General features: G+C 59.0%; 1 protein-coding gene across 7 annotated transcripts in view; it reads right to left on the bottom strand.

Moving 5' to 3' along the window:
- Nucleotides 1–13,361, bottom strand: part of ANK1 (ankyrin 1) — a 63,071-nt gene that overhangs the window by 12,688 nt on the left and 37,022 nt on the right. For 6 of the 7 annotated variants that reach the window (XM_032203972.1, XM_032203969.1, XM_032203966.1 and 3 more), the window contains 25 exons: nt 11,611–11,709; nt 10,486–10,584; nt 9,713–9,811; nt 9,416–9,601; nt 9,179–9,277; nt 8,554–8,652; nt 8,147–8,245; nt 7,530–7,727; nt 7,313–7,411; nt 6,842–6,940; nt 6,467–6,565; nt 6,098–6,295; nt 5,821–5,919; nt 5,635–5,733; nt 4,338–4,535; nt 4,027–4,125; nt 3,540–3,638; nt 3,130–3,228; nt 2,933–3,025; nt 2,620–2,692; nt 2,219–2,242; nt 1,308–1,410; nt 869–1,016; nt 550–647; nt 238–462 (listed from right to left, as the gene is read on the bottom strand). In XM_032203972.1, the coding sequence (XP_032059863.1) occupies nt 238–462; nt 550–647; nt 869–1,016; nt 1,308–1,410; nt 2,219–2,242; nt 2,620–2,692; nt 2,933–3,025; nt 3,130–3,228; nt 3,540–3,638; nt 4,027–4,125; nt 4,338–4,535; nt 5,635–5,733; nt 5,821–5,919; nt 6,098–6,295; nt 6,467–6,565; nt 6,842–6,940; nt 7,313–7,411; nt 7,530–7,727; nt 8,147–8,245; nt 8,554–8,652; nt 9,179–9,277; nt 9,416–9,601; nt 9,713–9,811; nt 10,486–10,584; nt 11,611–11,709 (2,930 nt within the window). The remainder of the gene's footprint in view (nt 1–237; nt 463–549; nt 648–868; nt 1,017–1,307; nt 1,411–2,218; nt 2,243–2,619; nt 2,693–2,932; nt 3,026–3,129; nt 3,229–3,539; nt 3,639–4,026; nt 4,126–4,337; nt 4,536–5,634; nt 5,734–5,820; nt 5,920–6,097; nt 6,296–6,466; nt 6,566–6,841; nt 6,941–7,312; nt 7,412–7,529; nt 7,728–8,146; nt 8,246–8,553; nt 8,653–9,178; nt 9,278–9,415; nt 9,602–9,712; nt 9,812–10,485; nt 10,585–11,610; nt 11,710–13,361) is intronic. The other variant, XM_032203967.1, reaches the window with a different exon arrangement.

The following is a 13,361-nucleotide window of genomic DNA, read 5'->3' on the forward strand; positions in this document are numbered from 1 at the left end:
AGCAGGCCACTGCTGATCAGGGCTTTCCCCACCACAGCGCAGCCACTGCTCCATCACCCGCCCCAAAATTGCACTGTGCCAGGCCAGAGCTGGGATCACTCCTGCACCAGACCTCCACAAGCAGCAGCTAGCACAGGTCTTGTCCCCAGTCTCCAGAGGAGCCCAGGCCCATCCCCAGCCCTAAGGGATGGTCCTGGTGGGGGCAGCCCCATCTACTCCGTCCCCAGCCTCGCTCACCTGAGGAACTGGGCCCCGGCAGGCCCCAGAGCAATGATCCTGCTGGCCAAGCCCTCCTCCTCAGCCAGATTTGGGGGTGCGGGCAGCTTCTGGGGCTTCACCAGGCGGCAGGTGATGCGGGTTGGTGCGGCGCAGGCGCGGGGTGGGATGACCACACGCAGCCCATGGTGCCGGCTGCCCCGCATGGAGCCGCCGCGGGCATCCACCATGAAGCTCACCAGGAACCTGCCGTGGATGGAGGTGAGGGCAGGTGGGTGCCTTGCAGCCACCCGTGCGCACGCCACACAGGTGCCACACGGGCCGGGCACTCACCCTGTGTGCACGGGGCTGGCCACTGGGCTGATGTTGTCTGAAGTCTCAGTGGCTGGGCTGCTGGGGATCAGAGAGTCCTCATCGAACTCCTTGGAGGGCTGTGTAAGGCAGGGAAGAGCCCCCGTGGGCACAGGGCCCTGTTTGGGGGTGCTGAGCCTGCTCCCCCCTCTGCACTCTCCCAGCCCTGATGAGGCAGCCTTGTACTGCCAGCTTTGTTCCCCCTGCCCACCTCACATTTTAGCTCTGTGCTGACAGGGAAGGAGGGTCCACCTGGCAAAGAATGACCCGGGGGCCATGTCAGGCCATGTCCCGTGCTCACCTCCTGCGGGGACACTGAGGGCGCAGGCAGCAGGCTGACTTGCTCAGCTTCTGTCTCCACAGGTCCTAATTGCTCAGGCTCCTCTGCTCTGGTCACTACAGTCTCAGGTGGAATACAGGGGACCTGTGGGACAGCTGCAGACTCCTCCCTGGTAGGAGAGAGCAGTGACAGCCACTGCAGCGGCAGGCCTGGGCCCCTCAGCTTCCAGCCATCCCGAGGGAGCCCTGGGGCCACGGGGCGAAGGTGCAATCAGCCGCAGACCCACACATGTCCTTGTGCAAGACCAACACAAACCAGCTGTGCCTGCTGCAATGGCTGCTGGGGCTCAGGGATGTACTCCTGGCCTCTGGCTGTCCCTGCCCTGCTGGCATCCCAACCCAACACCAAACTGGTCTCGCATCCCGCTCCCACTCCCTCTCTGCCATCCAGTGCCTCATACATTTGCTCCAGTGTCATCCTGGTCACAAGCTCCAGCATCTCCCTCTTGCCCTCCTGGTCCCTGGGTTCAGGTGTCCTGGGCTTCGGTGCGATCAGCTCCTCCTCTGAAACCAAGAGCTGGCTTAGCATGCAGAGGCAGCAGGACAGGGGAGCACAGAAGCTCAGCCTTTGCCCCCATCCCTGCTCCCACCACTGGCCACACACATTCATCCCCAGACGTGTGGGGAATTTTCCTTCTGACAGAGGCTGAAGCTGTTGGTTAGTGGGACAGGTGCTGTGGTAGCTGTTGGGAGCCTCAGCTGCCAGCTGGACCCTTTTCTACGGCACCCACACACAGAGCAGAGCCTGCTGGGGACACCTCACCACCGGGCACTGCAGACAGGCGTAGGCAGGACTGGGGCCACGTGAAGGACTCACCAACATTGTCAAGTGCATCTGTGCACCTCTAACTGCGGGACAAGCCCAGCCAGCACCACCTGCTGGCCCAGTTAACTCCTGATAAGGAGTCCACCAGGGCTGGGCTTGTGCTAAAGCCCTGCAGGAAGGAGTCCAGCAACTCCCAAAGCAGGAGACCAGCCCTGGTGATGGGGAGGGGACTGCAGCAGCACAGGGACCCTCCAGTGCTCAGCTTCACCCCCGTTGTGGCCAGAGCGGCACGGGGTGGCTGGGTATGGGCACCAGAGCTTGCCACAGAACCAGGTTCCTCTGCCCCCTGGTTGGGGGATAGCCCTGTTCATGCAGTCACACCACAGCAAGCAGCATGGACACGGATGGGCAGAACAGGATGGCAGGGCCTGTGCTGGGTAGCACCAGCCCAGCAACAAGGCTCAGCAGATGGACGTGGCGTGCAGATGGTTAGTGGCCATGGGGTGAAATGGGCCATTGAGCTGGGGTGGGAGACGTGTTTCATACCCATTACTGTGACATGAGCAGTGCCTGCAAAGTAAGAAGAGGCAAAAGTGAGGTCTCAGTGGGAGGGAACAGGAGCAGACCAACTGCAGCCGGGCTGGGAGTTGGTACTGCCCCAGGGAGCACGGTGGGGTGCTCCATGTGCCCAAGGGCTCTCTGCACACCATCCTCGGGGTATGGGGCCACAGAGAGGTCCAGGTATCTCCCCCTCGCACAGCACAGGGGAGCACCTGAGCCAGGGGAAGCCATCCCCGGAGGCTGGTGGGCTCCCCACCTCCTCTCTGAGAGACCCCTGTGTGGCCAGGCAGCTCCCCCCACCCCAGTGCCCATCCCTAGGGCTGCTGGCAGTGGTGCCAGCTCAGCCAGCAGACCTCTGGGGGTGCGACCCGGCTCTGGCCCCTCACCTTCATCCTCTGACACATCCAGAATCTCATCCACAGTCTCTGGGAAGCTCATGCGGTACTTGTCACTGACTGGCTGTGGGACCAGAGGACAGTCAGAGCAGGCCAGCCCTTACTGCAGCGCCGCCCGCAGCTCCTGCCCCCATGCCCGGGCACTCGGGCTGCACTCAGGCAACCTCTGCCCCAAGCAAGACCACAGCCGCTGCCTGGGGCTCGCTGCCTGGGCAAGGACAGCAGACCCCCGCCTGGCTGATCCCAGCCCCAACTCCCCTACACAGGGTCCTGCACCCCACCAGTCCCATACCCAGGAGCTCACCAGGATGTCGGTTTCATCTGTGACAATCTTGAGCACATCTGTGACAGAAATGTAGCCGAGCCGCTTCGCAATGGCCAGGGGAGTGGTGCCATTCTGTGCAAGGCGGGAGGATGGGGTCAGCTGCAGCTGCGAGGGAGCCCAAGCAAGCACCTGAGCTCACCGCAGGGTGAGGAGGTGCAGGCAAGTGCACTTCCTACCGTGCTGATCTCGTTGGGAGAGGCACCGTGCTTCAGCAGCAGCGTCACGACATCCGTGTGGCCCTGCTGTGCTGCCTGGTGCAGGGGGGTGTAGCCCAGCTGCAGGAGAGGACAGAGGGTGCTGCCATCAGCTCTGGGTTCTACTGCCCAAGAAACACTCGCCCCAGGCTTCGCATGGTGCTTCATGCCTAGAGGACAAGGTCTGCCCCTCTACTTTCTGTGGATGTCTGCAGGACCCAGCACCTGCCCGGGGCTGTAGGTGGACTACAGCAGCTTCCAGACATGGAGAAAGGAGAGCTTGGAGCAAGGTGGAGGAGTCATGGGGGCAGGGGCAGGCAAAGGCTTTCTCATCAACCTGCATTCTGTTCCCCAGGGCAGAGGGGTCCTTGGAGCACAGGGCATCACTGTACCTTAGTCTTCGCATTGACATCAGCCTGGTGCTGTAGCAGAAACTTCACCAGTTTGATGTTCCCATAGTGGCTGGCCACATGCAGCGGGGTATAGCCCATCTGAAAGACAAGATCAGGACTCAGCCTGCCCTCAGCGGTGCTTCCTGCCTTTCTGCCTTGGGTATGCTGATTCCATGGGCAAGCCCCCACAGCTGAAGCATGGAACACGTGTGCTGGTGCTGCCTGAGAGCCCAGGACCAGGGCTGAGGCCACACTGCAGACTACACTACATTGTGCCCAGGAAGACAGGGGTGAGCTGTGGGAGCAGGCAAAAAGCATTCTTGCAGCGAGGTGGGGGGAAGAGAAAGAAGAGACCCCAGGACACAAGGATGCCTGCAAGTCGGGGAAGTTCTTGCACAAAGAAGAAAAGCAAGGCTCCGCTTGCAGCAGGCCTATAAGTAGTTCCCAAGTGTTTTTCATCCCAGCCATGACCAACGCACTACTTTACCCTGGTTGTTGCATCCACTGTAACTCTGTGTTTCACCAGAACATCAGCAACTGGCACATGTCCCTCTTGGGCCACAAGGTGGAGAGGAGTCAGGCCACTCTGCAAAAAGAGCAGGTCATTTGCACAGTGGCAGTGGAAGCACTGCAGCTCTACCAGCAGAGCCTCTTAAGTTGGGTTGTCAACATGGCAAATTGGCTAACACTGTGCTCTTGGCAAGGGCCTGGCTGCCTGAATGCAGAGAGGCACTGGGTCTGCTATTGCCTGCCAGGGCGTTCACCTCCGGCCTGGCAGGAAGCACCAGCACAACTTACCTTGTTGCCTAAATCGCCGTTGGCTTGTTTGGAGAAGAGCAGGGCCACCATGTCCGCATGCCCCTCCTGAGAAGCCAGGTGTAGGGGGGTGACTCCCTGCACAGACTCCGCGTTTGCAGAAGCCCCATACTGCAGCAAGCTGCTGGCCACCTCCATCTGGTTCTGCTTGGCAGCGATGTGCAGGGGGGTGTACCCGTTCTGTGGGGGAAGACCACTGCAGTGCTCAGCAAACGCCAAGCAGATCTGCCAGGACAGGAGGTACCAGCCCACCCATGCAGGACAGGCCTGCCCTTCCTAGCCACCTCCAGAGCTCGGGGACACAGCCTCACGCCTGAACCATCTCCCTGACAGCAACTAGGCCTGCCACTGAGGCCACCTGCCACTGAGCAAATCCTGCTTCTCCGGCCAAATCAGTCGAGGTGCTTCCAAGGCTTTGGGTCCAGCTGGTATAAGCAGCCCTGAGGTTTTCCTCACGTGAATTTCTAGCATGCAGCCACTTGGGGCAGCAAGAGCCAGGGCAGGCAGGCACCTACTGGGACACGCTGGGCGGCCGTGTGGAGCAGGACTCACAGCACACAGCATTAATATTCAGGTAGAGGCCACAGGGCCCTGAGCACCGCCTGCGCTGCGGTGTGCCAGAAGCGGAACAGACACCCCTTGCCCGCAGTGACGTGGACTGTCGGTGACGCAGACGGAGGTGGATCAGCAGCAGCACCAGCTGCCCTGATGCCTGCCCAGCAGGTCTGCTAGAAGCCACACAGGGGAGAGGGGAGAGCCAGATGGGGAGAGCTGGCACTGGTGGCTGCTTGTCTGCTGAGAGGTTGCAGCTTCTGCAAACAATGTGGAAATCAGGACATAAGGCCGCTGGGCTGCTCCACAGGGAAATGCTCCCCATGCCCAGGCAGAGCCTGAGATGCTCACAAGCTGCTGCTTTTTTCTGACTCATGGCTTCCCAGCTGCATGCAAACATTCGCCTGTGGTTTCCAAAACTGCCAGACCGCAGCGCTGCTCAGCAGGGCTTGCCATGGAAACACGTCCCCTCCCCAACAACAGCCACCAGGCTGCCAGCAGGGAACGTCCCTGACACAGCTGCTCTGTGGGAACAGGATGCCTGCTCAGCACCCCTGCCGGTGCAGGAGATGGGCCAGCATGAGCAGTTGGCATGGAGGGCCACAGGGGTGGCTGGCGGGTGTCACAGCTGAGGGGTGACACAGGACATGGCACAGCCACCTACAGCTAGAGTGCACTGAACACACACACGACATCCCCTCAGAGACAGGACCGCGTCCAGTCTTACCCAGGCTGAGCTGTGTGGGGAGCTCCCCTTGGGAAGCAGCAGCTTGACAATCTCCAGGTTGTTGTGGTGCACAGCCACATGCAGTGGGGTCAGGCCATTCTGCAGAGGGGGAGAGGGTGCAGAGTGGTGAGACAGAGCCTCTCCCCACACCACTCATTCCTCCCACAGCCCCAGAGCAACCCTCACCTTTCCTGCTGCGTTAGGGTGAGCGTCACGTGCCAGGAGCAGCTCTGCCACATCCACCTTCCCATACTTGGCCGCAACGTGGAGAGGGGTAAATCCTTTCTGAGGAGAAAGGCAGCCCATCACAGGGTGTACAGGGATGACAAGGAGAATGCTGGCACAAGCACAGGGAGGGGTGCTGCAGCACAGGAGGAAGCTGCCCCTTCTGTGACAGGGACGCTGTGCCGCCAGCCCCCCCAGGCACAGCTCGCCTACTGTAGAAGCAGCCGCAGCAGCCTACCTTGGTCATGCAGGTCTGGGAGGCTCCCTTCTCCAGCAAGGCCAGGGCTGTGTCCACATGCCCCTCTCTGGCTGTGATGTGCAGGGGCGTGTGCCCTGCTGTTGTTGCCAGGTTGGGGTTTGCATTGTTGTCCAGAAGCAGTTTGACCATGCCGGTGTGGCCAATGCGTGCAGCGCAGTGCAGAGGAGTCTGGTCATCCTGTGAGGGAGGCAGAGAGGCTGCTGCTGGTGGGCCTAGACCTGTCCCTTCCCTGGCCCAACTTCTGATGCTCCACAGCCCCTGGCAGGCAGGGCCCTGGACAGACGACAGCAAGCACCCAGCACCAGCTGTTCCCAGTGCTGGACTGGCACACGGGATCTCCCTGCCTACCTTGGCCTTGGCGTTGGCTTTGGCTTTGTTCTGCAGCAGGTACTTGGCCACATCTGTGTGCCCAGCTCTGGCTGCCATGTGCAGGGGCGTCTCCACTTTCTGCAGCAAGGACAGGTTGAAGTGGTGAGGCCATGGGAGGGGACATGCCTTCCTGCAGTCATTCTTCTGGTCCGAGTGTAGGAAAGCAGTGCCCCCAGTTTGTTCTAGCCCCCGGTGTTTCCTCCTGACAGCAGAGGTGGTGGTGGTGGGGAGGAAGGAGGGAGAGGGGGCACCAGGCATTTCCCAGGAGAGCAGAGAGCGGGATGTGGGCAACCTTGACCTCCTGCTGCACCCCCCATAGTGAGCCCCCACAGCCCCAGCCAGGCCAGGACTCACCACATTGGACACATTAGGAGACGCTCCGCGCTGCAGCAGGGTCTTAACAATGGGCAGGTGCCCCATGAAGGCAGCCACATGCAAAGGGGTCAGGCCAGACTGCGGAGAGAAGAGGGTCAGGACTCCTGATGGGGGCTGACGGTCTCACCAACACCTCTTCCTGTGCTCCCACCCCCGGGCATGCTCTGACACACAGGCAAACCCCATGTCTCCCGCCAGGCCCCCGGCAGCCCCGAGGTGAGCTGAGGGCAGCACGAAGAGCTGCTGCCCCCTGCAGCTGCCTGCCCTGCAGGAAGCAGGCTGTGGGGAGATGCTGCCAGGAGCAGCAGGTCCTGAGCTGCAGAGAGCTCTCAGCCGCAAAGAAGAAGACGCTGGGGGTCAGCAGAGGCAGCAAGCTGTCCTCCCCTGCAGCGCTGCCTGTTGTGCGCAGGCAGCAGCAGAAAAGCTGGGGACGGCCTGCAGCCCACCCACCTCTGTGACAGCGTCGATGGAGGCTCCTGTCTTCAGCAGCAGCTCCATCACGCGGATGTGGTTCTTCTTGCAGGCGATATGGAGGGGCGTGAAGCCATTCTGTAGACAAACCAGCTGATGGTCAACTGCAGGCACACTTCTCCTCATCCTCCTTTTTTTCTCCATCCCCAGCCCCCTCCCTCCTTTTCTGATCTTTTGCCTGCCCCTCCTTGCTCACCAGGGCTCTGGAGTTGGGCTTGGCCCCCTTCTCCACCAACAGCTTGGCCACACGGTGGTGGCCGCAGTGTGCAGCCACATGCAGCGGCGTTAGGTGGTCCAGCGTGATGTCGTCGATCTCAGCACTGTACTGCAGGAGCAGGCGCACGCAGTCCAGGTGGTCACCCTGTGCTGCCATGTGGATCGGCGACAGGCCATTCTGTGACCGTGGAGCAAGGCCTCAGGGCTGGGCTGGGGGGCACTGGGCGTCTCACAAAGCCCTGCTGCCCCCTGGGCCACAGCTCTGGGCAGGAGGGACACGGTAATCCCAAGCTGCTGCCGGAGAGTAGCCCCCAGGTGCCCCATTGCGACTTACAAGGGAGCAATGCTGAGCAGGGGGCAAGACGTGAAGAGCTGCTGCCATAGGGCAGGCTGTCCCCAGGCCACCCCCTTCCCAGGGCACGCAGCCCTTCAGCAAAAGGCTCCAGTGAGGAGGTCTGGAAGTTCCTTGCCCTTGGTGACTAAAAGCTCAGCCCTGGCCCAGCCACAGAGAGCATCCAGCAACTGCACACAGCTTGTGACCCCTTCACCATCCCAGGGCCTGACACCAAGCACAACCCCACAGGGTCCCATGGGCACCTTGGTTTTGGCTTGAATGGGAGCCCCATGATCCAGCAGGATCTCTGCAATTCGCACATGTCCATTGCGAGCTGCACAGTGGAGAGGGGTAAGCTCGTCCTGGGGAGAGAAGGGTTCAGAGGCTCAGCATGGGCAAAGAAAGGTCAGGAGAGAACAGAGACTTGTGACTTGTTTGTAAAATAAGGCAAAAGTGAGTTCGCCCTTGGTCTCCAAGGCACACCAGCCATGCATGCAGCCTCCCCTCAACCTGTGCAAGTAGCACTGAAAGTGCACCAGAGACCTGCGGTCATGCCCCAGCACGATGTTCACAGGGTACGTGCTGGGGAGCACAGCGCAGCAGTGCTCAGGCACAGGGAGCCTGCGGATGGAGACCCGTGCACTTGCTGGTGCTTCGGAAGGGCTCTCACCTTGGTCCTCGTCTCTATCTGGGCCCCACGATCCAGCAGCAGCCGTACCATGATGATGTTGCCTCGACGGGAGGCTATGTGCAGGGGAGTGATCCCATTCTGACAGAAGGAAGGGGAGTCTGTTAAAGGGAGCACCCCCTTCTTTTTCCCCTGCAGGGCTGCCAGGAAGCATGGGGCAAACAACAGAGGGCAGGAAACAGCGAAATCCCTGCCCAGGGATGGCTGGGCCAGGGGGTGGGCACCTGCCCCCGTCTCCAGTTGTGAACAGAAGCTGCACAGGGCTCACAGAAAAGTGCCAGCTTGTGGGCTTGTCTACACCCATGTGACTGGAAATGGCACACCAACTACAGGGGCATAAGCTCTGCCCTGTGGCAACACCAGCTTTCCCTCGGCCTGGACACAATGTCCCAAGAGTACAGCTGTGACAGAGGTGAGATGCAGTAGAAAAGTCCCATGCTGCTTATTAATGGCCAACCCTCAGACAGGTACCAGCGTGCTATCTTCTGCACAGTGCCACCTCTCCAAGGGACCCTTGGAGCTGTTCACCACGTGGAAGGGAGTCACAGTATCCTCCCCTCGCGCTGGGGCAGTGCCAGTTCCAGCAGCCACACCACTTCGCACTCACCTGGGGTGTGAAGTTGACACTGGCTCCACGGTTCAGCAGTAATTGGGCCACACTGAGATTCTCGTAGTGGGCTGCAATGTGCAAGGGGGTAAATCCAGTCTAGGGGAAAGAAGGAGGGATCAGCCCAGCCAGACACATGCTCCCTGCTGAAAGGATGGATAAATACAGCATACCAAGCTGCTGTTCTCCCTGGGGATGTGGAAAAGCTCCCAGATACGGGGTGGGAGAGCCACACACCTTGGAGAGGACGTCAGCATTGGGGTCATTCTGCAGCAGCACGGCGGCTGTGCGGGTGTCATCGTTGCGGGCTGCAATGTGCAAGGCGGGCAGGCGGACCTTACCCTTTGTCCCATAGTTGATAAGGTGAGCAACCACATTCTCATGTCCCTGCTGCAGAGCCACAGCTAGTGGTGTGAACCCATCCTGAAAGAGAGGCAGGTGAGAGGGGGAGAGCCGAGGAGCCACACCAGCATCTGGCACATCCAAGAGCAGCCCCAACAAGCAAGGCTACAGCGTCCTCCCCAAGGACCTCACCTCTGTGGCTACGTTCTGGTTGGCTCCATTTTCCAGCAGGAACTTGACAACTTCCAGGTGGTTTTCCTGTGCTGCCATGTAGAGGGGTGTGAAGCCTTTCTGCAAACAGAGTCGTGCACGTCAACACAACCCTTCTTCCAGATCCTTGCAGATCTACACCCCACCAACAGCCACCCCCTCAGCTCATTGAACTGGGGGAAAAGCGCACACAGTGTGAGAAAAGTAAAAATCTAGTGGCAACATTGGAGCAATTGGAAAGCAGGAGCCCAAGGCACCCACATCCAGAAAGAACCAGGAGATGCTTTTCAGCAGTCAACCCATAAAACATTGCCTTCCACTCCCTGCCTCTACACTCCCTTAACTCTGGGGGTATTTTTCCCATCAGGCACACATCGAAGGGCTTGCAGCCCCACCAGGTCCACGAAAGAGTGAACAAAGGAGGCATGGTGATCATACATGCAAGGGCTGCAGGAAAACTCACAGCTGTGTCTGAGCATCACCCATGAGTCTTCCCAGGAAGGGTTTAGTATGCTTGTGCATGCTCCCTTGGACTCCCACCAGAGAGGGACTCATCTCCCATCTCTCTCAAGCCTCCCCACCCACTCACACCCTCGTGGTCCTTCGTGAGTTTGGCAGAGCAATCCTTGACCCTGAACAGGACTAGAGAAACTGCAAAGGGCTGCTCAAGTACCCACGCAGGGCACAGTTCTCACATGAGGCCACCACCACCACACATGCTGGGGGCTTTTCCCACCCAACCTGTGTTACTCTACCTGTGACTGCGCGTTGACATTGGCCCCATAGTTCACCAGTTCCCGGACCACGTCCTGTTGCCCAGCCAGGGCAGCAATGTGCAGGGCTGTGTTTCCCTTCTGAAAGACACCACAGGGCAGCACTCAGGGGCTGGAACAACCCATTTGGGAAAAGAGGGGCCTGACATGTATACTAACACAGACGGAAACAGGGCTGCTGCCATTTGGCAGCATCTGGCCGGGTTAGGACCATGCAGCTCGAGCTCCATGCCCATCCCTGCTGTAGACTTATATTTGCTGGCCAGGGAAGAGAATGATCTCACATTTCTCATGAAGTTACTGGCAGCAAAAGCTGCATGCATTGTCAGGCTCTGCAAATCGCCAGCACCAGGGGATGAGTAGGGGAGGGAAGAAGGGGGAGCTGAGCTGGCAGCCTTCAGGCAAAACTGCAGAGTGTGCCCTGGGAGCCAAGGTATCCCAGCAGAGCTAAGGGATATGCAGGCCAGAAAATGCAGACACAGGCTATTCCAACTTGTGTCTTGAGGTGGTGGGGGCAGAATACCAGACTCTGCTCCACACCCCGAGTCTTGCCAGAGCACTGGGGAGGTGGCACGCCAGGCCCACTCCCAGAGCCCTTTGGACAGTGCCAGAGGCTGCTCATTTTTCAGCCCAGCTTGCTTGTGCCTTTGTCTCACCTGTCACACAGTGAGAGCCACACCTTGTCATGGTGATACAGGGAGGCAATGATCCATGGAGCTCCAGAGCTCTCAAGGCTTGCTACAATGGCACCAAGACCACACCAGTTATGCAGTGCACGGGGGCTGCCCTGGGGCAGCAAGGGCTGATGTAAGCGGGCAGCCAATGTGGAGAGGCAAGGACAGCACAAGCACAGGTTGTGGCTTCTGTTACTATCTTCTGAGCTTGTAGTAGCCCTTGTGCCCCCAAGGGACAGAGGCTCGGGCAGAACCTCTCACTCACTGGGAGCGAAGGCAGGTCCTGGCCCCCCAGCCCAGCAGCACTGCCCCCAGCACAGCCTTCCGAGCAGCGAAAGGCAACCAGCACGACTCACTGCCCATCTGCCACTGGCGTCTGGCAGCAACAGCAAACCGTGTAGTGACCAGCGTGACCAGACTCCATTCTCCTCACCTTGGTCGTTGTCTCCAGAACGATCTCCTTGTGCAGCAGCTCCACCACCATTTTCACATGGCCCTCCTTGGAGGCCAGGTGCAAGGCATTCAGCCCGTTCTGGAGGGAGCAAAGGTGGGAGAGGGGCATTAGTCACACAGTGGGGCTGAGGCTCTCCAGGGAACCGTCTGCCCTGAGCTCCTGTACAGACTGGACTGTGAGCATTTGGCCTGTGCTGGAGAGGGCTCTGGCTACCGGGAGCAGGACTCATTGTCCTGCCCTCGAGCCCTGCACTGGCATCAGCACAACAGCCACAGTCGGCTCCATGCTGCCAGGGGAACTGCACATAGCCCTGCTGCTGAGCTGCTGATTAATGTAGAGGTTTCCCCATGAGCAAGAAGTGCAGCCCCTGTAGACTGTTTCCTATGGCTGGACGTCCCCATCTCTCAGTGGGTGTGTGTGGCCCCACAAACACTGTCTCAGTTGACACATCCCTGATGTCAACTCTTGACTCCACTTCAGTGGCTTTCCGGAGATGTCCATCCTTGAGATCACTCGCCCACAGTGATGCTTTCCACAGCTAAAACACAGAGCTGAGCTCTCTGTATGGCTCAGAGTGAGGAGGATGCACACACTGTGTAAGTGTGCGTGCAAACCTTAACATTTAACATTTACACAGACAGAAGTGCAGTGAGCAGCTCTGCCTAGGCCAATGGTTTTATCCAAGTAGCAGCTCAATTTAACTCATAACAGTTCAGGAGCTTCCAGTCTAGCAGCTAGCTTTACAGACTGCCCACCAACGGCTCCATCCTGCTGTTCATGCCCAGCATAGGGGCTGCTTTGCTCCCTTGGCACTGAACTGTAGTAAAGGCTGCAGGGGAAGCATTGGCTGTGCCACTGCTCAAGCTCTGCCTGCTCCTAGAAGCTCTCAACCAATGCAGGTGACTTCTTGGGAAGGTCTCTGCAGGTGCCCCAGTTTACCTCTCCTTTTTCCTATACATGAAACCCCTGGAGCACAGGGCTGGAGAATGCCCTTGGAACATCCCTGGGCTGTCAGAAGGCAGGGTCAGGCGAGACAGCACCCCAGAGGCTGCCGAAATAGCTTCTGCTTCATTATTTCTGACTCCCTCTTCCACTTCCCAGATGTGAACAGAAGGGCTGGGATATTTGCTGGCAAAGACGTTAAGTATTTGCAGGCACTTTCAAATGGCACTTTTTTCCCCACAAGGGAAAAGTGCCTTGCTTCTCCCAGATGGATGCATTATGCTTACTCACCCCTGTGCAACTCGCTCACATGGCAGAGAGCCACCAGCTCCCTGGGAGCACACAGTCCTGCCCAAACACTCCACCTCCTAACCATCTGTTTCAGCTTCTGTAGAGTACTGGAAGGTCACGTCACAGAATTGCTTCATCCCCACCTGAATGCAGGTAGGGGCACAGAAAATTCCAGGGTAAGCTCCAGTTTCAACCTTCAGCACTCCAGTTAAACTTACAACAGCTCCCAGAGTGGGTTATCATATTGTAAAAGGTTTTCTACCTCCCTCTTGCTCAAGACATCAGCCCTCCAAGATCATAGTTGGTGTCACGAATTTGTCTGATTTGCACAGCCAGCAAAAACATACATATTCACGGGCTTCTTCAGCACACCAACTCCAGCATTCCCTGGAGCCCCAAGCACAAGGGGCCTGCTGCCCAGGGGGAATGAAGTGGGGATGCTGCAGCACGCACAGAACAGGGCCACTGAAAGGAAACGGTCCCCAGCCAGGCCTGGC

This window comes from Aythya fuligula, chromosome 27 (assembly GCF_009819795.1).
Source record: "Aythya fuligula isolate bAytFul2 chromosome 27, bAytFul2.pri, whole genome shotgun sequence".
In the NCBI taxonomy this organism is placed as follows: domain Eukaryota; kingdom Metazoa; phylum Chordata; class Aves; order Anseriformes; family Anatidae; genus Aythya; species Aythya fuligula.